Here is a 27,807-nt window from a genome sequence, read left to right as displayed (position 1 = left end):
ATGTATTAATCCAGGTTTATTTTAGGGAAGTTCATTCATTTTCTTTATTCATATACAACTATTTTAACTTGAACTGGATCTGTTTTAGCTGCGATAATATGTTCATTTCATTCTGTAGATTTGGGCCACAGTGAATAAGAAAATCGGAAAATTTCTCCCAAACCCAACTGCTACGAGTGTGCAATTTAAAAAAAATTCCCCTAACATTTCTTCTTTGAGTGAATGTGTGTATCAGGGTGTGCTTATTTGAAATAAAAATACACAATGAGCCCAGCATCCATCATGAGAAGAAGTCATGCGGACAGACTCACCTCTGCCCTCTCTCTAACACTGCGTGGAAATTTGCTTCCTGCTTTATTTATTGTCCAAACATAATCATAATGAGTTCAAATAGAGAAGGGTAACTAATTTAGCAAACAGAACTTTCTGAACATTGTCTTTAGGGTAACATAATTTTATCAAAATAGTGCGCTGTGTTAAACCTATCTGTAAGCAAAACCTACTTTTATATTGTACTGCTGTACTCATAGTGCCTAGCGATGTGAGTTTTCAGAGCTGTGTTGCACTACATTAGCGATGACTCAGGCCATCAGTTTGTCTCCACCATGTGACCTGCGGGGATTTAAACTTGTATTTCAATGGTTATCCTCTTGGGGTCCCCATAGGTGCTCCAAAATGACTAATTTATGGGGATATTATTGTTTCAAAAACAGCTAAATAAATGTTGCCGATCCACATATAAATGCAGCATATCCACATATAAATGCAGCATATCCACAAATAAATGTAGCTGATCCACAAATAAATGCAGCTGATCCACAAATAAATGCAGCAGATTCAAAAATAAATTCAGCTGATCCACAAATAAATGCAGCTGTTCCATATGCAGCCGTTTCACATTTGTGCATCGCCTGTTGCTTGCATATATTTGTGGATTTTTAAGACAATCCTCGTGGCGCAATTTGGAAAAAAACCTCAATTAGATCTCATTAGATTTCTAATCTCAATTAGAAACTCGGTTGTATGATTAGGCACTTGACTGTGCAGTTGGAGTGCCTATGGGCACCCCTGGGTTTAAATACAAGTTTAAATCCCTGCAGGTCACATGGTGGAGACAAACTGGTGGCCCAAGCTATAGAGTTTAGATTGAGCGCATCCTGGTCTGTTGGGCTAGATGGATACATGTTCAGCACTAACTCATTCCATCACTGGGGGGCGTGAGATGAAGTTCAGTGAGATTGGCACATGTGGCTGTGAATATGAGGATGGTGGTATATGGGGTTGTAGGGGTTGAGGGTGGTATTGGGGTGTAGAGATTGGTGGTATAGGGTGTAGGGGTTAATGGTGGTATAGGGCAGTAAGGTGTTGGTGTTATAGGGCTGTAGGAGCTGATGGTGGTATAGGGCTGTAGGGGGTTGAGGGTGGTATAGGGCAGTAGGGGCTGAAGGTGGTATAGCATGTTAACAAGTATTTTACAAATATATAACATTAAAATATAAATAATATAAAATAACATAAAACATAATTCATTGCATGTATTCAGTTCTGGATGTATTCAGTTATATTTTTATGTAGATACCACAGTGTCATCATCATCCTGCAAACTATGCAAGCATTGTAATGTTTCCTAACAAATCTGTCTCGGGAACAGTGCCACTGCATTTCGACACACAGCTCAACAAAAAAAAAATAGCCACTTTCCAGGTTGGGCCTGCCCTTCCACAGAAAATCGGAAATGATTTAGAGCATGTGTGTATGTGGGCATGTGTGAGGTTGTGTGTGCGTTCGTGCATGTATTCCATCGGAGGGTGCATATCTTTTCCAGATTCTTGTCCCTCTGAAAAGCAGCAATCTAATCACTTTCACCTGCATCAAACTCAGTTTAAATACAGGATGAACTTGAGTGTCAAAATCAAATCAACAAGATGGGAATTCAGGAGGCCCTGCCAACTAAGGCTCCCTGCTGTATCAGTGGTCTAGTGGCCATCAAATGGTGTCATTGAATTAGTGTAACATGATGACAGACCAGCATTATTTTTTTATTCTGTTAAGCTAAGTTGTGTAAAATGTATAAAGTTGACATTCTGCAGTGCTGCTTCAGGGGACTTCTCCACTTACATTTATTCAGGGTCAGTGTCTTATGAGGACATTCTGTTTAATATTGCTTGATTATAACCGCCACCCCCCCCAACCCCCCCCACCCCGAATCACCATTTACCTCATTGAGTACAGCCCTGACATCAGTCAGTAATACGACACCCTAAGAGAGTCACAAGAGGCACAGCATTTGAGTGGAAGGAGGAGAAATAGAGTAAAACAAAGGTCTTTCCCACTTTCTTTCTCTAGAGGCAGACACTTGTACATTCAGTTGTTAGAGGAAGTAGTATAGGGATGGGTTAGTTTCCAGGAACAGCACCGGATTCATGGTGGGGAGGGGGGCGGGGCGTGTTGCATAGTCACCCGGCAATCTGACTACCGCTTGCATCATACTGATATTCGACACTTGTGCCTCAAGGGAAGGAGGGCGGGAGAGAGAGGGACAGATGCAGAGCAACAGAGAGAGAGAGGGAGAGGGAGGGGGAGGAGAGGAAGGCGTGACCCCTTTACCACCCAGAGGGATTATGTTTCTTTTGAAGAGGGAAGTCAGTTTGTGTGCTTTTGAGTTAGGTTTGTGTATCTGTTAGCCTATCCTTTAAAAAACATAACCTTGATTATTATTTTAAGAATGTGAAATCTTTGGTCACTAAAAAAATTTCTGATTCAAGAATATCGTATAGTATTTCATGACTGTCACCTGTATCAAAAATGAACAAAAAACAAAAAAAAACATTTCTTGTAACCAAATGAAGAATTAACTGAAAAGGACCATCCTATGGTAGGGACTGTTTTTACAGCAGTAACTGTGATTACTGTTTTAGATTACAGAGCAGGATTTTTAAAGTTACACAGGGGTGCAGAGAGTTCATAGAACTGGTTTTTCCTGTTCTTGTTCTCTTTGTGTTTAACAGCCACACAGAGGTGGGTTCGGGGCTTCAGGTTTCGCTTTCATAGTGTTACTTGATTTAGACGTGTGGTTTTTTTATTCATGTTCTTCCTGGAAAGTCTCCCCAAAGCACAGGCAAATTGAGCTTGGGGACGACTATTGTGCAACAGAACTTCTGGAGAAATTCACAAGAAAAGGGTCTCTTATTCATAAGACCCTGGCAGCACGTGCTGGTGAACCTCCACTGAACCGTCTCCTCATCCGTTATTCACCTCCTATTTCCTGACCGCACAGCAAGCAGCCCGAGCGCACTCGTATGGCGTGGCTTTCTAATGGCTCCTGTGAATGATGAGGGAACACAGGAGGCATGTTTCGGGTTTAATGGAGCGTTACTCAGCACAGTTCTCCCTCATAATCCAGAGGAATCCCTGAGCCCTGGTTACGTAGACTGGAAAAGCATGAGGAAGGGATGGAGACATTATCACACAGCAGTAATTAGACACACGCTCTCTCTCTCTCTCTCTCTCTCTCTCTCTCTCTCTCTCTCTCTCTCTCACACACTCACTGACTCACTCACTGACTCACACACACACACACACTCACACAGACGTGCTATACGTGCTCAGAGCCTTACTGTGGTAAGCGCAGGGTATTTCCGCCCTTCTACCGGGCTCTGCTCCTGAGAGAGGCGGGCGAGAGTGGGCCAATCAGCTCTGCTCTGTGTGGGAAAGTCTGTCTCCAAGCCAATCAGGGAATAGGAAGTGGGCTGAACCTCAGTCAGACCCCTCCCCAGTCCCTGCTGCATCTGGTGTGAGTGAGACCCATGCAGACTGTCTTTGAGCTGAGCCACCGCAGCTCAGTACTGTAGTGTGGGACACATTTTTTTTTAAAACTACTCTCTTTTTGTGGAGCCATCAAAAAAGAAAAGGGGAAAACCTAGCTGTCCCAGAGCTGGTTTATCTGGTCCAGTAAAAAAGGGATAGTTTTTGTCCTCTCCTCTTCTCGCTCTCCGTTGGTCTTAGATCACACAGCTGAGCAGGATGATAGCAGCACAACTCCTGGCCTACTTTTTTGCAGAGCTGAAGGATGACCATGCCAAAAAGGTGAGTCCCTTTGACCTTATTTCGCACCCTTGGCGGGGAGGGATTAGCACTTCCTGCTCCTCCCTCTCATACAGGACTGCTTTGTCACAGGGACAGTTCAAGTCCATGTGACTATAGGTCACAGCAGGGGCAGGGGGAACGCATGACCCTTGGTTATACGTAGGCCGCGGGAATTACAGTAGGTAACCCAGGTCACTCAGCAGGATTTGCCCGCTGGCCAATGGGATCGTGTTCACACAGTGCCCTTGAAAGCAGGATGTAGGAGTCCTGACTGCTGTGGGGCGGAGAGCGCTGGGATTTTTCCACACTAAAGAAGGCCATTCTAAAGAAGAGCATCTCTATTCCGCAGCTTGGCTAGAGCCGGTGTAGATTTCTGCCTCGTCCCCCACTCCCCCTCTTTCTTAGACTAACCTACTCTTGTCACTGCGTACATTTCTTCACTTCTGACAGAGAGGAATGTAAACTTTGTGTTCACAAATTTGCCATTCCTCTTCAGTAGCTTCAGTGTAGTTTTATATTAGAGGTGGAGCCCACCGAATCAGCACAGAGCATTGGGCTTACACACACATGCTCATTGAGATAATCAGACCCCCTCCCCGAGACTGCAGGCACTATGTAAACATTCCATGGCTCTGGGGGTACATGTGTGCGGTAATCTGACACTTGTTTCCAGGCTTCATGGTGCTCTGACTGCACACAACAAATAAGGAACCGAGGAGTCACTTCCTGATGTGAGAAAATAATTAACACAAACAGACAACAACTAGGCTAATCCGCTAAATTATCTTCTTGGAAATTAAGCCTATGTTGAATCCAGCTTTTAATGTGAAAATGATCCGTCTTGGTCTGGTTAGATTGATACTGATCAAGTCTGAGTATATTTTGTTCTCTTTTCATAATGACGAGGAGTTGCACAGTGCAGCTACACTGAAAAAAGTTATGCTATATGTACCAGCCACTAAATGTATGGGGAAATGGGAAAATACTTGATTTGTACGTAGTAAAGCTGGATTTTCTGTGCTGGGTTTCACAGAACTGATTATGATGACTGCTTTTAACCTTTACACATTGAAAGGAATCATAAAATCATTATTTTTTATCACAGTGTTGCTTCAAACTTCCATACTTGTAAAGGTAGAGTCAACCTGATTCATTAAAATGGTTAACTGTTACTCATTTGAGTAAAACTTGTGATTCCCAATGTAACAGTTTTACGACATTAAGCTACTTCCTGAAATTCAGAGCGTTCATAGTGTGTAGAGGAAGGCTTATCTAACAGGATGTGGAAGCAGTTCTGGGCACAACCATAAGTATACAGAGATGAGGGATGTTTCTAGGCAATATAATTTATGAGCGAGCGCGGAGTCAGATGTGTGTATGCACAAATACAGTAACACTGCTGATTAAATAACCATGGAGACCAGGAGCAGTAAAATACCAAACTGTGATCAGTAAAACCTGTTATATGTCATCACAACTGGCAGATCAGCAGAATACTACTGAAAGAAAATTTTGCGGACAGGAAGCAATAACTGATTGACAGCTACTTTTCTGGTTTAAATGCTTTGAATCTTTCATTCACGGATGGCCTCATTGCAGATTGAATTGAAGTATAAAACGTACTTCCGTTTCTTTCAATGGAATTAATTATTGAAGCCATTACCTATGCCAGGGTTTTTATTGTGGACTTTTATGGAAGGGGGGGGTCTCTTTCAGCCCAGCTGGGACTCCAAAAGTCTTCACTTCAGAGATTTAACCAGACACCCTCTAAAGGTGTAATAATTTTATATTCCGCCCACATCACTGAATGGAGAAACACCAAACTTACTTATGTTTGCATGTGACTGCTCTCTCAATGACCTTCAAACTCGCTTAGTGTTATTAAGAAATACTTTTTGTGTATTAAGTATAATAATAATAGTATTTTTGGAGACTTATTATTATTATTAGTAGTAGTAGTAGTAGTATTATTATTATGGGTCACCTTTGTCAGCCATCTTGAGTATAACCAAATGGTCATATTCAGTCCTCAGAATTGCCCCTTATTTCCATATTTCATTGTTCAGTATCACAATGACTGCAGTGTGTCATACTGTTATACTGAGTCATAGTGAGTCATGCTTCTCTCTTCTGGAATTATTTCATTGCCTTTCTTGTGAAACAGTATAACAAGCATGTTCTACTCAATCCAGGACTTTAATTAGCTGGCCATTGCAAAAAACATCACCTTCATGTTAACATGCTCACTCCAATACCACAGACACTGTGTATACAAGGACGCATGGAATTTGCCACTGACCCCAGGTAACCTCATTAGTAACAGGACAATGTCTTGACACCAACAGCTGGTTGGGAGGAAGTGACACAGAACACCTCATTTTATCCAGGCTATGGGAGTGACGGGCACATCTTGCATCCTCACAAAGGATGAATGGTTGGATTTGTCTGCGTTTTAAACTGAAAATTGAAAATAAAAAAAATACTGATTTCACTTCAGTTTGAGTGTGGGGTTTAATGTTCTGTAAGCATCCACATGATGTGACAAAAATTGTGACGTTTTCATCAAATTTGAATGTTCTGAGTGTTCACTTCCTACAGCAGTGAGGATTTTGATTTTACAGATTGATTAGTACCTACGGCAGTAAGGATTTTGATTTTGTAGATTGATTAGTACCTACAGCAGTGATGATTTTGATTTTTTTTTCAGATTGATAAGTACCTGTACTCCATGCGATTCTCGGATGAGACCCTCCTGGACATCATGGGGCGTTTCAGACAGGAAATGAAGGCTGGCTTGGGACGCGACACCAACCCCACTGCCACTGTGAAGATGTTGCCCACCTTCGTCAGGTCCATACCTGACGGATCAGGTCAGAAAATTTGGGAACTGTGCGCTAATCTGTTACTTCATTTACCCATTTAACATTTTTTATGCAATAGCCGGATATCCCTGAAGATTGGGCAATGTTAATGACATTATATTAAACATTTTACACTTTTGGCACAGACGCTCTTAATCCAAGATACTTATCCAGTTTACATTCTTACATGCTATCCATTTATACAGCTGGATATTTTACTGAAGCAATTCAGGTTAAGTACTTTGCTCAAGGGTACAACAGGGCTCGATTTCCAGATGGGAATCAAACCCACAACCTCTGAGTTTTCAAGCTCAGAACCATAACAATTATACTACACTACACTAGCAAAAATCATAAATCAGAACATTATGCAATTTCATTGGCAGTAAAAATGACTGCCAATTTGCCCCACAAGCCTGTTTAACTCAAGTAGTTTTTGTACATAACAAGAGTCAAGAGTCAAGATGACCCCCTCAAGGGTTCAATGTAATCCACAACTTCACTTAGGTGAAGGAAACAATTGAATGCACCCATTTTCCACAGAGGCTTCTCTCCTTTATATTCACAGGAAGTCAACTAATGTGAGACTTCAATAACACTGAATGACATCTAAAAGCTGTTTGATGTCTGTAAACATTATTGTTTTGATAAGTAGGTCAGATTCAGTAAATAAATAAAAACACAGCTCCCTACTCTTCTTATGGGAGAGATGTCCTTTCTTTAGCTGGTTGGGGAGTAAATATCAGCCTGTATGTGGGGTGTAAATACTAGCCTGTTTATGGGGAGTAACTGCCAGCCTGTACATGTGCTTCTCACAAAGACAGGTTTTGTGTCCAAGGCAAGCTGAAGGGGCTGCATGTGAACTGCAACACAGTGTACCTGTGTAGGTTTTTGTTATGCTTTTCATCAATTCTCTACCCAATTTCGAATGCCTATTTACACACGTCAGCACTCACTGCTGGATCCACCACTATCGGTTCAAGAGAGCACAGACAGCCACGTGCTCTCCTCTTGAGTAGGGGGTGTCCAGCACCACTTATCGCACCTCCAGCCTCTACCATATCTTTTCTGGAGCCCAAATGTATTGAGAGCATATAAAGCTTAAATACCCCACAATGTCACCTACATTATATGAAAATCAGTGAACAGCAATGCAGTTTCAGATTTACATGCTGCTAAAATGTTGCAGAATTTGTTAGAGCTCATATGTATGTGATGGTTGATGTATAGAATAGTGAGTTACAGTGCACTGACACCCACACAGTGGCAGCCAGTAGAAGCCCTCCTCCAGGCTGCTTTCCAGGCTCGTATCTACCCTTCTCACATTTCCCTGACTTGCAAATTATGGCACCTGTTTATATGGTATGGCTTTACCTCAAACATGCAAACAGCCGCAAGGACTGAACAAGTGTTTCTATCATGGGTGTAGGACTCTGCTGTAGTGGCTATAGTGTCTGCTGGTTTTCGGTGCGTTTCAACATCAGTGATTTACATATTTAATGGGCTTAAGAAAGCATCAATGTTTAATTTGAGTATTTGATGGGCTATGTTCCCATGTTGCCAAGGCTTCAAATGGCTGCTGCTGGGATGGAAATCACAAAAAGCCTGTGGTCACTATGTCCCTCCAGGACATAAGTTTGACACTCTGGTTTAGATCCATGGCACGTGGTGTGACCCTGAATAACGTGAATCAGCTTCATGCAACAGCTCTCACATGCTCTGACATGAACCTGCTCAGCATTCTGTAGTGACGCTGTTCCTAAGTATAGCCTATACAGAAGGCTTACCTCTAGATCCTTTCAGGATGCCTGTCAATTGAGAAGTAAAAATAGGGCAGCTCATAAGAACATCTCATCAGCAAAGGAAAGTAGAGTTCTGTGCTGTAGAAAAGGTACAGCAAAGAGAAAGACAGAGCTTGAAAATGTCTAAAAATTAATCACCTCTGTAGACACAGCATAATGTATTTTAAATCACGCACTGACTTAGCAAACAGACAAGACACACAGTACATAGCATCACTATTATTTTAACCTGTAAATTATGGTGTGCTTTTCAATTCACACAGCCATTTCTGTTTCTATTCACCTTTGTATTATGCAACTTCTTACGAAAGAGAGATCATAAGTAATTCAGTATAGCACGTCAAGTATTGCCAAATCAAGGTAAATAACATATCTTACTCTCAAACATCACGTCTTGTCAATATTTCTTTTGAATTTTTATCATGGGTGCTCTGCCTTTTTGTCACTTTTACCAGATATTAACAAAAGGTTGTTCTATAAATGCATTCCAAAGCAGGTATGAATAGGTCAGTTAGGATATTGGTGAGACACACCTTTCTCAAGAGTGCTATAGTCATGTCCCACCTCTGAGCTTAGCCTCCTCGCCATTCAAGGGTGGTGATTTTATTACACATTGGGTCCCTGAGAGAATACAACCCCGGCCTCCCTGTTTGCTCATTAAAAAGAATATAAAGAAGGAGACTTAGTCCATAGAACTACTGTATATCAACCACTCAGAGACTGACAAACCAAGTGAAGTGCCAAATATAATCAAATATAATATTCTCAACACAAAGAATTATTAAATGTTAGTCATGACAATGAATACTATTTGAATTATTCTATCAAACATATTATCTTTTCATGTGCACATCTGAGTAACACTCGGGGAATACAAGCCCAATCTGACCTGTTTCCCCCAGTGTCAGCTGAGAGTATATAAAACGATAACCATATAAACCATAGGTCACAGATTGATTGGAAGATCTATCCCACATCCACACAGGATTTGGGGATTGGGACGATGACATGAACAAATGAACAGAAATATTTTTCAAGGACATTCTAAATAATTTTGTCTCCTCCCTTGGTGCTACTACACAAAATGACAAAAGCACCATTACAAAGCAACTTAAACAGCTCACATTCTGTTTACATATAATCCATTTACACGACTGTGAAACAGTACAGCTGAAGTGCTTGATTTGCTGCCAGCACTGGTACAAGGTAGTACAATGTTAGCCTGTGTTTTCGAGAGCTTTGATGTAAAATGTAATTCACAAAGGCAGAGTTTAATGATTGTTTGATCTTTCCAGTACTCTGGATTTTATCTAAATTGAGTGTGTTAAAATGAGTAAACATTAACTCACTAATGCATTAGAGGGAGCCTAACTTAGTGTGTACTGTAGTTAACCTGTCATCTGTTTCTGTGTATTATCAAATCTGTGGCCAATGTGACGCTATAATAAAGGAGATCTTTTCGGCAGTGATACAATTCAGTAGCCAGAAGACATTAGTGAATCATCAGAGCATTGCAATTCACTTTGTAGCCAGAGAAGGATGTTTTTAAATTGTATTATCTGTTAGAGGATTAGGAATGTCGCTGAATGTAAAAGCAGAACGAATAAAGAGCAATCTGTAGATTATACAACTTGGCATCTGTGCTTATGCAAGGCCTCGAGCCAGAGAGAACATTCTCTGTGCTTAAAGTCTGCTGACAAACCTTCTGCATTTCACCTTTCAGCTTCCTTTCCTTTCCTTTGCACTCCCAGAAGACAGAGGTGACAGCACCCTAAACTAGGGCTGTTTTTCCGCTGTTTTTCCAGTTTAAGGAGAAGCCTTTTTGAAAAGGGTATTGCTCGGTGTCTGAAAACTTGCAACTGGAGCTGCTTGTTGATACTTGCCTGACTTTTGTTGTACAGTAAGTCTCGCCCAGAGGTGCTAGCAAAATGAGTTATAAAGCTTGTTTAAAGTTTAAAATAAGACCTTATGGCAAGCAGTAATGGCATAAATAAATCAGCACACCTAGGACAGATGTGTCCCCCGGCCTCTGGCCCTTTGGCTCCACAAGGCTGACAGCTAGTCCCCGATCTGAACTGGCAGTGTGACCTTTTTCTCTTTGTTGAACCCAGACACACAGGGGACTGTATTATGGGGCCATTATCTAAAAGGACTCACTGTTTGAAAGAGTTACTGTCTGGCTCTTGTGCCAGTTTTGAGGTAATTCTTGCTCTGCCTTGTGAATTGTTGAAATCTGAGGTCACAAAGGGCAGGAAGATACTTTTCACCATAACTTCCTTTTTGTGCTGGGGGGGGGGGCTACTATGCAGTTTCAGTGCATTTCTAAGGGTTTGAATTAAATAGCTCATAGACTGTATCATTGCCTGACCATGTAACATACAATGCAGTCTGTAAGTATTTGGACAGTGACACAATGTTTGTAGTTTTGGCCCAGTGCTCCGGCACATTGGATCTGAAATAAAGCAATCAATATGAGGTTACTTTTGGTCCCATAAAATGGAGGCATTATGTATACAAGGGCTGTAATTCCTACATGGATGACTAGATATGGGTGTAAATACCTTTAAATTAAAGCTGGCAGTCTGCACTCCACCAGTATTCATTGTTTCATTTCAAATCCAGAGTCCTGGAGTACAGAGCCAAAACAGCAATAATTGTGTCACTGTCCAAATACTTATGGACTACACTGTATTGAAACTAAGCTCTAAGCAGCTATGCATAAATGGTGCAGATACTGGTCTTTCCAGATACTGCTGTATCATCAAGTTTAAAGCCCTGCTGTTAACCTAGAGGACCGTGACTGGTACCTCCACCATACCTCAAATCAATTTTCAAACCCTTTACCTCTGCTAGATCTCTCCATTCCTCAAGCTCAAGATGACTGACCATCCCAGTCACAACGCCTGTCTGTACTGGCCCTATGGTGGAAAAAACTTTCCACGATGGTCACGACAGCATAGTCATAACAGCATCTCGCACATTGATGTAATGTCTACCACACTGCCACGAGTGGGGGCAATTAAATGGGTTTCATTTGAGTTTTGTGTTGTGCTCTCTTGTGTTTCACAGAAAAGGGGGATTTCTTAGCTCTGGATCTGGGGGGATCCAACTTCCGCATCCTGCGTGTGAAGGTGTCCCATGAGAAGAGACAGACGGTGCAGATGGAGAGTCAGATCTACGAGACCCCGGAGGACATTATCCATGGCAGCGGCACACGGGTGAGGGGCCCCCTAAAATCCTCCATCCCCTGATGCACTACTGCTCCTCTACTTTCACCCTGTACCCCCTCACCTTTCAGTAACCCCCCTCCCCCAGCCTTCGACTGCTCCTGCAGTTTGAACGTGTCACGTCTGTAGCGGCCTCTCTGTTTGACCACCCCACCCTCTCCACCCCAACAGCTTTTTGACCATGTGGCAGAATGCCTGGGGGACTTCATGGACAAACATAACATCAAAGATAAGAAGCTTCCTGTTGGATTCACTTTCTCCTTCCCCTGCGTGCAAACCAAACTGGATGAGGTAAGTTCTCCAATACGCTATTGCCATCATTCCACTGATCTGAGATCTGAATTACATTTAATGGGACTTCCTGTGTTTTATCATTTTATGTATTGATCTTCATTAACTGTGTTCTGTGCATTGACCAAGCTAGCCAATAAATCAGCTGGTCGTAGAAAGTAAAAAGGCTATAGTGAACTCGATAAGAACTGTTAGAGAGGATTCTGTAGTTCTGCAGAGAGACTGTAATCTAAAACTCTGGCCAGTGTAGACAGGCCCTGTGCACAGTGGAATGTACTGGAATGAAAAGAGGTTGTACAACGTAAGTTTAGTCATGCTTAATATATGTACTGCTGTCAGTCACCCCTGTGAGTCACACCTGTCCTGATGTTTGCTGTAGGCTATTTTGCTAACCTGGACGAAACGCTTCAAAGCCAGTGGAGTGGAGGGCATGGATGTGGTGAAGCTTCTGAACAAGGCCATTAAAAAAAGAGGGGTAGGTTTTACCTTCAAACACCTTCCTGAAAGTGGCGAAAGGGACCAATATGGTGCTGAACTGATAAATGCTTTGAAATTGTTTGAAACTGAATAGTAGCTCTCACAAATGATTTAACTCGTGTTTTTCAGGACTACGAGGAATGGCTTAACTTGTCGTTATTGTTTTATTTTTCAGGACTACGAGGCAGAAATCATGGCTGTGGTCAACGACACAGTCGGAACCATGATGACCTGCGGATTCGATGACCAACGTTGTGAAGTCGGTATCATCATAGGTAAGGAACCCCAGAAATGTGTTTGTTGTCAAAAGAGACATTATTCATATGAATGAGCGAATAAACCTTCAAGGAGCTGCTCCACTATTAAATGCCCTAAGTGTCCTATCGCTATAAATTAAAAGTGGTAGCTGCAATAAAACAGTAAATTATGTGATAAAAGAGCAGGGAGTGTTTCTGCTACATGAATTATGGTTCCCTGGTGCTCCTCAGGCACGGGTACGAACGCCTGCTACATGGAGGAGCTGAGACACATCGACCTGGTGGAGGGAGATGAAGGCAGGATGTGTATCAACACGGAGTGGGGAGCATTCGGGGACGACGGCTCCCTAGAAGATATTCGCACTGAGTTCGACAGAGAGATCGACAGGGGCTCCCTAAACCCTGGGAAACATCTGTGAGTCTGTAACCTTGCACACGTATTTAAATACGCACACACAAAGTCCTGGATCAAATTACCATTATTAATTCCTTGACTCACAATTGATTGCAAGTGCTCCTTTTTTCCATTTCGAGTTAGCATAGGTAATTTATTAACTCAACCAAGTTTTTTGTGAATGAAAAACCAAAATTATGTTGAATTGTAAGTCTATTTTAAAGACAATTGTTAATCCAGGGAAATGTCTACTAATATTTCCATTCATGGTTGAAAGAATCCGGAGACTATATTGGTTTTCCATTCTGGTTCCCATTCCAAGAAGAGAAATTACAAATGTTCATTCCCCAAGGCATTTACTGTGAGTTTCCTCAGTGGAGTAATGATTCAGACCAAAGCTGGCTTTGTAATATTATGTTGTCTCCTGTTGTGTTTCGTAGGTGTTACTATTTGTATTTGGTAGTGTATTGGATCATTGTGCGTTGTGTCTCCAGGTTTGAGAAGATGGTGAGTGGGATGTACATGGGTGAACTGGTGCGGCTCATTCTGGTGAAGATGGCCAAAGAGGGGCTGCTGTTTGATGGCCGAATCACTGCTGAGCTTCTCACCAGAGGCACATTTGACACAAAGCACGTCTCTGCTATCGAGAAGTGAGTATGCAGATCACAGATTTATGGTCTTTTTATTTGTTTTTTTTTTTGCAAGAAGTAATGGCTTGAATGTGGTAAAAATTTGCGTTCTCAATTTACACATAAGAAATACCTGAAGTTGATAAGAGGATAAGACTTACTTTTTCCCAAAGTCTTGATAAATCATTTTAACTGGTTACAACATGAGATGTGCTGGCGAGAATACCCAGAATAAACAACCATAAGTGAGGCCATTGAGAAGTTCCCTTCTTTGGAAAATTAAGGTACTGAACTGAACTGAACAGTGCATTTCTTTAATGCAAAGATAGAGGGTCATTGCTGTGAACCTCTCTAACACAAGACCAGGGGGCCAGTTCTACATGTCTCCAAACACAAGGCCAGGAGGCTGTTGTTGTGAGTCTTTCAGACACAAAGCCAAGATAATGACTCCTCTGCTTCCCTCACTGACAGGAACAAGGAGGGCCTAACAAAAGCGAAAGAGATCCTGACCCGCCTGGGTGTGGAGCCGTCACATGATGACTGCATCGCCGTGCAGCATGTCTGCGCCATCGTCTCCCACCGCTCGGCCAACCTCATCAGCGCCACCCTGGGGGCCATCCTCACACAACTAAAGGAGAACAGAGGCCCACAGCGTCTACGCACCACCGTGGGAATCGACGGATCCCTCTACAAGATGCACCCACAGTGAGCAGCTCATTCTTTAACTCCCTCTATAAGATGCACCCACAGTGAGCAGCTGCTTCTTTAGCACCCTCTATAAGATGCACCCACAGTGAGCAGCTGCTTCTTTAACACCCTCTATAAGATGCACCCACAGTGAGCAGCTCATTCTTTAACACCCTCTATAAGATGCACCCACAGTGAGCAGCTGCTTCTTTAACACCCCCTATAAGATGCACCCACAGTGAGCAGCTGATTCTTTAACACCCTCTATAAGATGGACCCACAGTCAGTAGCTGAGACCAGGTCTGTCTGTTACAAACCGAGAAGAGGATATCAGTCTAACAACCAGAGAGCAAGATGTCAGTCAGTAATGAACAGTGAGAAGTATGTCAATCTGTAACAAACAGGGATCAGGATATCATTTTATAACAAACAAGGAAGAGGATATCAGTCTGTAATGAACCGGGAAGAGGATATCAATCGATCAGAAACAAGGAAATCAGACAAACGGAACAAACAGAAGCTCACATGACTTTGTGTCAAGGCTGACTGATCCTGAATAGGCACATCTGCAATTGATATAGGATAAATCATTAACAGCATAAATTCACATTACCATTGCCTGATGTATTATGGCTTGCCAAACAGAAGGCTAAGTTCAGTAGCAGGATGGTGAGATGATAGGGACGTACCTGGTCTGTGCCCCTCAGGTACTCTCGACGTCTGCACAAGACCGTGCGCCGGCTGGTTCCCGATTCGGACATTCGCTTCCTTCTGTCAGAGAGCGGCAGCGGCAAGGGTGCTGCCATGGTGACAGCGGTAGCCTACCGACTTGCCGAGCAGTCCCGACAGATTGCACAGACGCTGGCTGAGTTCCAGCTCACCAAAGAGCAGCTGCTGGAGGTGAAGAGCAGGATGAGGATGGAGATTGAGAATGGCCTGCGCAAGGCCACTCATCACGATGCCACCGTTAAGATGCTGCCCACCTTCGTTTGCAGCACACCTGACGGAACAGGTGAGGCAGCGCATTACACAATGCCAGCACATCACATCACATTATAATTCAACATGTAACTGAACCTGAAGGTTGCAGGTTCGATCCCCATGTAGAACACGGCCGTTGTAACCTTGAGCAAGATGCTTAACCAGAAGTTGTGTAAGTTGCTCTGGATAAGCATGTCTGTGAAAAATGCCTGTAAATGTTTTAAACCTGCCTATTTACCAAGATGGGCCCTGTGATCATGGGTTCAAACCTTAGCCTCATCTATGTCATCCAACTGGGAGTCCACAGTGGCTGTACATAACTGCCTTTGTCCCACCAGGGGTGCAGTGGGTTTCTTGCGTTACTGCTGTGTACAAACACACAGGTGACTGGGTGTCAGTGAGAGTCTGCAGCATGCAAAATAGTCACTCAGGCCAGTGCATCAGAGCATTGCATGAGCCGCAAAATACCCATTACATGCGTGTGTCAGTGACATACCCTCAACTCAGGAAGCACAACAGATGATTCAAAACTATAGTGAAAAATGATAAAATCGGGGTCCAAAAAAGATGGATCATATACTCTGGCCAGCTGTGACACAGGTGATCTCATGTGTTTCAGAAAATGGAGACTTCCTGGCCCTGGATCTGGGAGGGACAAACTTCAGGGTGCTGCTGGTGAAGATTCGCAGTGGCAAGAAACGATCAGTGGAGATGCACAATAAAATCTACGCCATTCCCATTGAGATCATGCAGGGGACGGGTGAGGAGGTAATGTGAGGACTTAGATCACCACATCGCTATTCCATGTCATAGCATCTCAGATACTCACTTAAACGCAGCTATGTACAACTGGTACTAAAACCTAATTCAATTTTATACCGAGGTTATAATTATTATTTTGTAAATATACCTTGCATGGACTGTGACATCTTGCAAGGTGATCTGGTACAACAAAAAAAAACCTTCTGAAAAATAACTTCCTAGATTGGATTAATGGAACATGAATTGTGGAAAAGTACTGGTTTTCATGAAGCGGCAGCTGTGTTCTTAAATCAGGACCTGCATGTAAGATGATTTATGTGTCAGAAGTTGGTTTTGCTCTTTGACGAGCGGTGGAGCGAGCAAGTGGGCTGATGCTGTGGTATTTGGCTCCTGCCCGCTGCTCAGTTAACCATGCTCTCCTTTTTGGTTTCCAGCTCTTTGACCACATTGTTCACTGCATCTCTGACTTCCTGGATTACATGGGCATGAAGAACACCCGTCTGCCCCTGGGGTTCACATTCTCTTTCCCATGCAAGCAGACCAGCCTGGACGCGGTGAGATAGGCGCACGCTTTATCCTTATTCTTTATCGCTGTTAGTGCTTTATCGCCATGTCCTTCACTGAGTGTACCTTACAAGAACAGAAGCCTCTTGGTGTGGACACACACATAAAAGCATGCACGCACATACACACACACACACACAAATTCTACAAATAATTACCAAGCACTAATTTGATGGTCTGATCCTGTTCCTGTTTCTGCTCCAGGGCATCCTTCTCACCTGGACTAAAGGATTCAAGGCCACTGACTGTGAGGGAGAGGATGTGGTGGGTCTGCTCCGAGAGGGAATCAAGAGAAGAGAGGCAAGGCCTTAATAAATGCTTAATAAATCTGTGTGTGTGTGTGTGTGTGTGTGTGCGCATGTGCGTGCGTTCAAGTGTATGTATATGTACACATGTCTGTTTGTATACTATGTCTTTCTGTGTGTAAATGTATGTTCCAGTGTGCATGCATGTTCCTGTGTGTATTGGTGTGTGTGTGTGACTGTGTGCGCTTTTGTGTCTGTAGGAGTTTGACCTGGACGTGGTGGCTGTGGTGAATGACACTGTTGGGACCATGATGACATGCGCGTATGAGGAGCCCACCTGTGAGATAGGCCTGATCGCAGGTAAGCACAACTTCAGTACTCACTCTATTTAACTGACTTGATAACTGTCAGATAGTTTCAAAAACTTTTTGTTTTAAATCTTATTTTTCTTAGCCTTGTCAACATGTTAATGTGTGTGAAGGCTTTAAATATTGTGTGCTCATCATTATAAAAAGATATTTTAATTTGATATAGTTAGTGAGAACACTACGCCAGCTGCTGGATTAACATGGGAAACTGTAAATTTGGTTAAGCCTTGCTGATCATACTGCAACTGTGATCAGAAAAGAAGGGATAAAGTAAGAAAGGAAAATGAGGTTACATTGTAGTTACATAGTACAAGCAAGAGCTGATAAATGTTAGACGTTAGCAGTTTGAGGATAAATCAGATTTAAATCATCAGTCCCCAATTGGGTGACCTATTTTTCGACTCAGATTTTATAAGAATTTAAGAGGTGACGGTGTGGTTTCAGGAACGGGCAGCAATGCATGCTACATGGAAGAGATGCGAAATGTTGAGATGGTGGATGGGGATGAGGGCCGCATGTGTGTTAACATGGAGTGGGGAGCCTTCGGAGACAACGGCTGTCTGGATGACATCAGGACGCAGTACGATGTGGCTGTGGATGAGCTCTCTCTGAATGCTGGGAAACAGAGGTGATTCTTTGATGCTCTGTGCAACTATTCAATCATTTACTGTCTCAGGAAGCATTTGTCCCGAACAGAGCTTAATTTTTTTATTTGGTCAACCCAATGAAAAACATTACACAAACTTTGTCAATTTTTTACGACCTTAGGCAGTTTGATCACCTTTTCAAATAAGGTGATGTAGCCTGAGCTGCAGAGGGCTTGAGGCCAGATAAAGAGCCGCAACCTCGCTGCTGCTTCCTATGCTAACCTGCTAACCCTGGCACTTCTTGTGCTAACCTGCTAACCGCTGTACTTACTATGCTGACCTGCTAACCCTGGTACTCCTTGTGCTGACCTGCTTACCGCTGCACTTCCTCTGCTGACCTGCTAACCCTTGTACTTCCTGTGCTAACCGGCTAACTGCTGTACTTTTTATGCTAACCTGCTAGCCCTGGTACCTCCTCTGCTAACCGGCTATCCGCTGTACTTCCTATGCAAACCTGCCAACGCTGGTACCTCCTGTGCTAACCAGGCTGGACCCCCTGTAGTTAATGTACTAACCTGCTAACCCAGGTACTTCCTGTGCTGACCTGCTAACCGCTGTACTTCCTGTGCTAACCTGCTAACCCTGGTACTTCCTACGCTAACCTGCTATCCCTAGTACTTCCTATGCTAAACTGCTAATCCTGGTACTTGCTATGCTAACCTGCCAACGCTGGTACCTCCTGTGCTAACCAACCTGGAGCCCCTGTAGTTCATGTAGTAACCGGCTAACCCAGGTATTTCCTGTGCTAATGTGCCAACCCCTATACTTCCTTCCTTGTGTTCTCAGGTATGAGAAGATGTGCAGTGGGATGTACCTGGGAGAGATCGTGCGGAACATCTTGATCGACCTGACCAAGCGCGGCTTCCTCTTCAGGGGCCAGATCTCTGAGACGCTGAAGACCCGTGGAATCTTTGAGACCAAGTTCCTCTCCCAGATTGAGAGGTGGGTTCAGCGTCCATGATACAGACATAAAAAGACACTGATAGATACATACATACATGCATACGTACGTACATACTTGTCCCTAAAGTATATTCTTCCCACAGCTGGTAACTTGAACACAGGTTCATATAGCTTCTACAATCGCACGTAAATGACTATTTATTTTACAACAGTAAAATCTGACAATGGTCAGGACCATTGTCGTACATTCAATTTAAAATGTTTATGACTTAAAGGAAACTTAAATCAGCACAAGCACCTGTACCAGTGCAGAGGTGACAGCTTCTCAAACAGTCGGCATGTCACATTAATGCTGGAGAGTTTTATTCACTAAACTGAGTTGTTTTGTCGCCACCTAGTGACCGACTGGCACTGCTGCAGGTGAGGTCCATCCTGCAGCACCTGGGTCTAGACAGCACCTGTGATGACAGTATAATCGTGAAGGAGGTGTGTGGCACCGTGTCTCGCCGTGCTGCACAGCTCTGCGGGGCTGGCATGGCCGCCGTCGTCGACAAGATTCGTGAGAACCGCGGGCTGGACCACCTGAACATCACTGTGGGGGTGGACGGCACGCTGTACAAACTGCACCCACAGTGAGTACCAGTCTCCTCTCAGTTTCACATTCCTTAAAATAAATAAATAAATAAATAAATAAATAAATGAACAATTACATTTTAAAAACAGTTACTGATGGCCCCTCCCACCTTTGCCAACAGCTTCTCAGGGATCATGCACCAGACTGTGAAAGAGCTAGCACCAAATTGCAACGTCAACTTCCTGCTGTCAGAGGACGGGAGTGGGAAGGGGGCAGCACTGATCACTGCGGTGGGCTGTCGCCTACGGCAACAGGAACAACAGTGACCGGCAGTTTCCCAGAGCACACTGCTCTCTCCCTGAGTGTTACTTTCCCGCCACAGCCAGGCCAGCCTACTCCAGCATTTCCCATTCTAACACACACACAGCCACTCCTACAGGCACACACAGTACAGGAAGGTCTGGATATTCCAGAATTTTCTCCATTCTCTGTGTATGCCTTCCTCTCACCACAGCACAGCTTACATCACTCACCTGTATTATAGCTGCTGTTCCAGGGATAACCCTTGATTAATGTATTTAAAGATCTTTTAACACGGCTGTAACTATTCTTATAGATGTACATTAGAGAATAAAGGGAAGACATTTATATGAGAAGCTTAGAACTTGCAATCATGTACCTATTATTTATTTTATTTTTGTACTTGAGGATTGGGGCTTATTGCACGCACAACACGGGAAGCACAAGAATAAATTACTGTAGCTAGCAAGCGGGTGGGGCACTTGGTGGGGCACTTGCAATGGCGTTGCTTACGAGGTCAGATGCAGCGCATCACGGCTGCTCTCCCAACCATCACTGTGCTTACCCAGCTCTCATTAGGCACTGCTGACAACCGTGACATTTCAATAAGGTTAAAATTACACCTCCATCAAATCTTCTGCCATTACAACCCTCCCCTGTCTTAAAAAATAAGAGCCCAATGATGAAGCGAGCAGAAGCGTGTGCTGGTTTTATGGGACCCCTGTGTGCACGATGAAGTTGAATAAATGTGTATGGGGAGTGAAAGGGAGTACACTCTCATGCTGCTTTGCGTGTCCTGTGGATGAATGAGGACTGTCTGCGCCTGCTGCAGTAGCACAACCTGTAACTTTATCTGCTGAACAACCATGTGATCAAGGCATGCCCTATTCCGAGACACAGCAGTTCGGGACCAGTTTGTTTTGTATACTGCAACAGATGCATTAGTGTTCCTGAAACCAGTGTAACAGAATAAATGAAATTTTATTTTGACGTGAAGTCAAATGCATAAAGTCATCTTTTTTCTCGCATTCCCAGTTCACTGGCTTGAAGTACCGTATAAGGCTTCTGTTTTGGGAACCAGTATAAGGCTGATGCAGAGCTAACAGTCTGTCTCCAGCAGTATTTGAGTAAACCTCTCTTTGATTATTCTCTATCAACTATAACGATTGCAATCACTTAATTACAACCACAATTTTCTCTAGTGCTTCATTTTACTCTGAACTGGCTCTCGTCTATGCTTAACATAGAGAATAGAGAATTACTTCAGTAGAAGCTGCTATCAAGAGGAACGTACAATACTTAAAACATTTAGACATTCTTTTACCAAATTTACATGAATCGTAAGAGTCATAAAATTACAGTATCTACCAGTTCCTTGTTCTAGGGCATGACATCAATCAGGATCAAGAGCATCACTTCGATATCTTTGGTTCAAATACCCTGTGCAAAAGATTCACTAAAAGGACAGAAACATGTTTCACTGCCATTTCACTCTCTCCTTCACTAACCTGCAGCCATTCAGTGAAGTGATGCTCAGCAATTTCATTTTATCAGCATTACCACTTTAACGGATAAATATTACGGCTGAGGTGGATGCAAACTAGCAGGTTAGCAGCTTCCAAGCATGTCCAGTCAGCTGCCACTTTTCTTCATCACCATATTCATCACTCTGCAGTCCCCCAGCTGAGCTGCGCAGTCCCTCTGCAGTCCCCAAGCTGAGCTGCGCAGTCACTCTGCAGTCCCCCAGCTGAGCTGCGCAGTCACTCTGCAGTCCCCCAACTGAGCTGTGCAGTCACTCTGCAGTCCCCCAGCTGAGCTGTGCAGTCACTCTGCAGTCCCCCAGCTGAGCTGTGCAGTCACTCTGCAGTCCCCCAGCTGAGCTGTCCAGTCACCCTGCACTTCACATGCAGCTTACACAGGTAAATTGTAGGTGCACAAGCAACCAGAAGAGTGAATACTGTGCCATGACTAAACAAATTGAAAAACAAAACCAGCACCTAGGCAGGACTGGATTCCAGAGTATGGAGCATGTCACTGGAGTCTGGTGTATTTAAGCCTTTTTACTTAATGTCTTTAAACCTGCAATATCAAACAGTAGAACCTTTGTTACTATTTCCCTCGTGTAAAATTATTTGTTACTATTTCCCTCGTGTAAAATGATTTCAATACAATATACATTATGTTTCATGTTTTACTTATCTCATTATGGACATTAACAAGATGGTCATGATTGGAATAAGGGCTTTTTTCACACATTCATCTACACACTGGGACACTACTGATACAATGAAGTGTTAATAGCTCAGAGAACCACAGGCTGGATACCCAAAATGTCTGGATTAATAGAGCAGAATATTATCAATGTCATCATCATTGTGTTGCATCTTTTCACGGGGCCCCGGACTCCTGGCAGAGTCCCTGCCCATTGGAGACAGCTAGTCTTTCACCTTCTTGTCTGGTCTAAATTGGAGTAATTACTCACCCTGGACATAAGGTGAAGGCAGTAGGTGTAAGTTTGAGTCTCTGTTTGTCCGTCTGTCTCTCTGTCTGACTTCATCTGTGAGTCTCCTCCTGAGACTGATAATGTGTGCTTAGTACATTGTTTTCTCTATATTTGAGTCCTCTGACTTCACAGTGAATATTTTTTTTTTCACACATAGCAGACTGTTTTTCAAAGCCAACATTATATTCATCTGGATGTGTTGATAATGTTCCCTCTATTCTGGCTCACTTATATACAGTGTGATCTGTCAACCTATCACATGTTTCAGTCTCAAATTTGAAAAACAGTTAAGCAGGATAAGCAGAAAAATATCATCAGTAGAATAGCTATCGACTGACATCACACAGCACATATTGTACTACATCCAACATACAAGCACCTATTTACAGCTAGAGTCACCTGCACCCTGTTACACACTTAAACAACACCCAGATAACATTTTCAAAATGAGGGGAAAAGGCAAACTGTCACTGTGATGAAGTGGCGGTGATGAGTAAGGCTTAGTGCTCATGCCATGGGAGTTTACTGTATTTTCCTCCCTGTGTTCCTGCCGCTTTTCAACACCAAGACCTATGCTCTCCTGTGAGGTATTCAGTGAGATAGAAGGACTGCGCTCGACTGCACACGTCCGCGAGAGCCCGTGTTTGTTTCTTCCCTGTGCTCCCTCGTCCTGCGGTGGGCGCTGTGCTCAGGCCTTTATGAGTTTAGCTGTGGTCTCCTCCTGCTCGGTGGAGTTGCGGTGGACCGCGGTCGTGGTCTCTGTGCGGTAGCTTCGGGTCATTTGGAAGGTCCTCATGTGCTGCAGCTCCATCTGGTCCTCCTCCGAGATCCGGATGAACGGACACCAGCGGAAGGCTCGGCGAAATCCCGACCGGAATCTACAGGGCGGGAGACATGCGTTCACACTGGAGTCCACGGGCAGTGAACACCATCAGACTGCTACAGTAGATCATTAATTCACACAAGCAGAAAGGCATTGAAAGGGGCAGTTCACCTGTGGTTTAGCCAGCAGTAGGATACTCTGCCTATGGTTTAGACAAAAGAAAGATACTCTACCTGTGGTTTAGACAGCAGTAGAATACTCTACCTGTGGTTTAGACAGCAGTAAGTTACACTACCTGTGGTTTAGACAGCAGAAATATACTCTACCTGTGGTTAAGACAGCAGTAAGTTCCACTACCTGTTGTTTAGACAGCAGTAAGATACTCTACCTGTGGTTTAGACAGCATAAATATACTCTACCTGTGGTTAAGACAGCAGTAAGTTCCACTACCTGTTGTTTAGACAGCAGAAAGATACTCTACCTGTGGTTTAGACAGCAGTAAGATACTCTACCTGTGGTTTAGACAGCAGAAATATACTCTACCTGTGGTTTAGACAGCAGAAAGATACTCTACCTGTGGTTTAGACAGCAGTAGGATACTCTATCTGTGGTTTAAACAGCAGTGAGTTATTCTCCCTGTGGTTTACACAGCAGTGAGTTACTCTACCTGTGGTTTAGATGGAAGTGAGTTACTCTACCTGTGGTTTAGACAGCAGTAGATGATTGGATTGTACATGGTGGAGCTCATAGCCAGCCAGAAGATGGCCAGGTAGACCTGCTGGATGTATCTCTGCTTGTAGATGTCCTTGTTGAAGCTGCCCAGGAGGAAGTAGATGTGGAAGGGCAGCCAACAGAACGCAAAGGTCAGCACCACCACAATCATCATCTTCACCACCTGTCAGGTGACCCAACACACAGGTCAGTGCAATTCCTAATTTGCCTAATTAGCATCACTGGATTTTGCAAGGGAAAAATAGTGTCAAGACTCTTCAGGGAGCTATTCCCTGTGAGAGAATTTGCATGACATTTTGGAAAAGATTTTTTGTACGCACCAAGGGCACAAAACCAGTCTGGATTCAATGCTCTGAACAGGACACCACATGCCCTGACAAGCATTCATTTCGCTTTTGGTTCTGACAGTAACCTACTGTTTGACCTGTGCCTGTTTCTGATACTGACCTTGCGTTTGGCCCGTATCTGGTTCTGATAGTGGTCTGAAGCTTCACCTGGTATCTCGCTGCCCCACAGTGACAAGCCCACCAGGCTGTAGGTCACCAGCATTACCAGCAGGGGGAGTAGGTAGATCAGAATGATCACTGCAATCTGGTAACTGACACAAAATGATTTAACATTATCCAACAAATACAAGTGTTATTATTGAATATATTTTTCCCATTTAAACCTAAAACAATGTATGTTTATCAAGATGTAGGCCAGTGACTGTTACCCCAAGTGCCATTGTACACAGTAAAATGTCCTGTGTTAATTCAGCTCTAACTCTGGCCATAGTGGACTCTTATAAATTCTGTAAGAGTTGATTTAACACTGAACATTCTACTTTGTAGATGCTCTCCTGGGTACAGGTCTACATGACTGCCCACAGCAAAAGCATGTACTCAAACAGAAGCATTTTAAACTTTCCCCGTTTTCTCTGCAGTCTGCTATTCACAGTTGTGCCTCCATGATAATCATCCAACACACTGCGGTGTTGAGAGGAATGGGGCGCTCACCTGAGCTGGTGCTTCCCCCCATAGTCACCAGGCCAGTCCACCAGACACACTGTGCGGGGGGAGTAAAACTTGGTTTTGGAGTAGAAGCACTGGGGGAAGGCCAAGGAGAAGGCCACCGCCCAGATCACTCCAATCACCACCTTCGTGGTGGTAGAAGAGAGGCGGGGCTTCAGTGGGTGGATGATGGCCATGTATCTATGGGATAAAAGCATAGCAGAATAGACAGACAATTCCAACAATACGTTAATATATACTGCACAGCATGTATGTATGTGTATATTTATATACAGATCAGCCAAGCAGTGTGTAGGTTTAGCTTAGATTTGGCGAATACGTGCATTATTCACTCACAGTGGTACAGAAACCATGATTATGAATCTCAATTAAAGGGTGTTAATGAACCCCAGGAACATTTTGAACATTTTGTCTCCATGGACCTGTGGTACTGTATTTCCAGTCATAGACATGATGAGGCTTATATCACACTGAAACTGGAAAGGTAGATCAGAAACTCACAGATGGCTTTTTTCAGAGTACCATCTCTCATTAAATGAAAAAGATGGCCAGACAATGTTTACAAAGGACTGACTATCACCTGAATAATAATACTTGTTAAAAACAGCAAAGGTGTGTTTCAGTGTATGATTAGATACTACATAAACCTATAAAGTAATTCAAAACTAAAGGATTTTTTGGATAAAGACAGAATAGAATTGCAAGCAACACATGAAATGAAACTGTTGCCTATGAAAGAACAGTTATTACATTTCATTGACAAGCATTCTCAAACTGGGGACTTCACCACAAAGTAACAAAGCATTTCCCTTTGAAGAATATTTCTTATATAATTACAATTTGCATCCTTTACATATACAATTTCTGGTGAAATGACACCTGTATGCTTTGATAATATCGTGGTCATTGTAATTCCAAAATGTTTACATTGTAACAAACATCTACAATACAGATCAATAATATAATGAGATCATAATTTAAACATGATTCAGTATAGTGTGAAAAATAACCCCTGCCTGTTGCCTGTAGTGGGTGATGGATAAAGTTATGTATAGGTAACCATTTTATTCAGCTGGAGTTCTCAGCCGCAGGGTCGTTATTCAAGGGTGTTTCTGGATGAAAAATTATTGGGAACCCCTATTCCATGAGGTCAGAGATACAACAAACCCTTGATTAGTGCCATATGTCTCATATTGTTGTGTAATTTATTTATTTATTTATTCCTAAATTATTTTTCTACAAGAAACGGTCATGCATCAAAATTATTCGTGAGAGTGACAATGAGGTAATTAGAATTAAACAAAAATGGAAGAAGTGCAATCGCTGTAAACTGTATCAAGTAGAGGACAGCATTAAAATTTGATTACAGACTGTATTTGCGTGCAGTAGCCTGCGCTGAAACCGGTACTCAGTGTCTATGCGTGAAAATAGCACATTACCTTTTCGTTACAATGTTGTAATATTTATAGCTACTGATTGATTCCTTGTGAAGAATGCATCCTTAAAAGAGTAATAGTATATTATTATAACTAAATAATGGCATTTATTACGAGCCTGAGCATCTCTTGACATTAAAAGTCGCCTCAGTATATATATTATATATATTTATATATATTAATAGTATAGCTAATCATTAAAAAGGCATTACGTAAAAATCCTTCAAAATTTCAAAAAGTCGCCTCCAAAGTTATATAGTTATATATATATATATATATATATATATATATATATATATATATATATATATATATATATATATATTCTAATCATATACTTAAAAACAGGCATTTACAGTAAAAAAAAAAAGTTATCTCAATTATTTTCTGTGGTGTGCGAAACCTTACCTGTCCACAGCAATAGCTGTCATTGAATATATGCTCGCAAATATTGCTGTGATGGGAAAGAAGTTTTGAAACCTGCAGTATCCTAATCCGAAGTACCAGTCGTTGTGCAAGGCGTAAACGAAATTGAACACGGTGTTGAACGCTGCCATTGAAGCGTCCGAGAACGCCAGACTCACAATGAAATAGTTGGTCACTGTCCTCATTCTTTTGTGCGCCAGAATTATCCAAATGACCGTGACATTTCCAATGACAGACACAAATACAATCAGAGCATACGCTATTGCCCACAGCGCGACTTGCCAGCCTGGCTGTGCGAACATGTTCGTAGTAGTTTCGTTATCATCATCAGAATCTTCAAACGAAATCGTTGAAATCAATGACGGCACCGGGTCCAGATTATCCATGTCCAAGTTCATCTTTTTGATTGCTGTTTTCTCATGAATTTGTGAATGCTAAGATGTCAAAGTTTGTTGAATTTTGCGTTTAACGTCAGACGTATTTACTGTGTCCCTCTAATAGAGGAGATCAAGTTTGTCAGAAAGAAGAAAGCCACGCAATGAAGACGACTTCAACCGGTCTTGGAGGTGTTCCTCGTTCTCCCCAAACTTCGGGAGTAAAGCCAGTGGCACACAAGCAGGGAGCGCTGTTTGGAGAGCGGGACTGATGGAATTTTAAGTAGATATATCTGCACGGCGTGCGGGGGTCGGATTTAATGACGTTTCAATGTGAAGGCGAGGTAGAGCACCAGCAGTATACGACGAAATACGGAGGTGTTTGGCTTTCATTTACATTTACGGACGCAGAGTCTAATATTAGCCTACTTTGCGTCCGTAATAA

At 42.9% G+C, this 27,807-nt stretch overlaps 2 protein-coding genes across 4 annotated transcripts in view; one reads left to right on the top strand and one right to left on the bottom strand.

The window, feature by feature from the left end:
• Positions 1-21,051, top strand: part of LOC135244462 (hexokinase-1-like) — a 21,519-nt gene extending 468 nt beyond the window's left edge. Inside the window, exons 1-18 of one of the 2 annotated variants that reach the window (XM_064316760.1) lie at positions 3,806-4,086; positions 6,794-6,956; positions 11,819-11,967; positions 12,148-12,267; positions 12,647-12,742; positions 12,920-13,019; positions 13,233-13,416; positions 13,890-14,045; positions 14,496-14,729; positions 15,419-15,723; positions 16,312-16,460; positions 16,889-17,008; positions 17,223-17,318; positions 17,524-17,623; positions 18,076-18,259; positions 19,065-19,220; positions 19,580-19,813; positions 19,937-21,051. In XM_064316760.1, the coding sequence (XP_064172830.1) occupies positions 4,024-4,086; positions 6,794-6,956; positions 11,819-11,967; positions 12,148-12,267; positions 12,647-12,742; positions 12,920-13,019; positions 13,233-13,416; positions 13,890-14,045; positions 14,496-14,729; positions 15,419-15,723; positions 16,312-16,460; positions 16,889-17,008; positions 17,223-17,318; positions 17,524-17,623; positions 18,076-18,259; positions 19,065-19,220; positions 19,580-19,813; positions 19,937-20,081 (2,754 nt within the window). In that variant the 5' untranslated portion in view covers positions 3,806-4,023 and the 3' untranslated portion in view covers positions 20,082-21,051. Of the gene's footprint in view, positions 1-3,805; positions 4,087-6,793; positions 6,957-11,818; positions 11,968-12,147; positions 12,268-12,646; positions 12,743-12,919; positions 13,020-13,232; positions 13,417-13,889; positions 14,046-14,495; positions 14,730-15,418; positions 15,724-16,311; positions 16,461-16,888; positions 17,009-17,222; positions 17,319-17,523; positions 17,624-18,075; positions 18,260-19,064; positions 19,221-19,579; positions 19,814-19,936 lie in introns of those variants that run through there. The other variant, XM_064316761.1, reaches the window with a different exon arrangement.
• tacr2 (tachykinin receptor 2) lies at positions 20,565-27,807 on the bottom strand. 2 transcript variants are annotated; one of them, XM_064316767.1, is made up of 5 exons: positions 26,971-27,807; positions 25,112-25,306; positions 24,561-24,711; positions 24,080-24,276; positions 20,565-23,436 (listed from the first exon to the last, which is right to left on the bottom strand). In XM_064316767.1, the coding sequence occupies exons 1-5, from the start codon at positions 27,384-27,386 to the stop codon at positions 23,247-23,249; spliced, it is 1,149 nt and encodes a 382-aa protein (XP_064172837.1). In that variant the 5' UTR covers positions 27,387-27,807; the 3' UTR covers positions 20,565-23,246. The 2 variants fall into 2 exon arrangements, with proteins under 2 accessions (XP_064172837.1, XP_064172838.1); XM_064316768.1 differs by having other exon boundaries at positions 24,080-24,196.

Source organism: Anguilla rostrata, chromosome 18 (genome assembly GCF_018555375.3).
Source record: "Anguilla rostrata isolate EN2019 chromosome 18, ASM1855537v3, whole genome shotgun sequence".
Taxonomy (NCBI): Eukaryota; Metazoa; Chordata; class Actinopteri; order Anguilliformes; family Anguillidae; genus Anguilla; species Anguilla rostrata.
The sequence above is the reverse complement of the archived record's forward strand: the minus strand, read 5'-3'. Positions and strand labels throughout refer to the sequence as shown.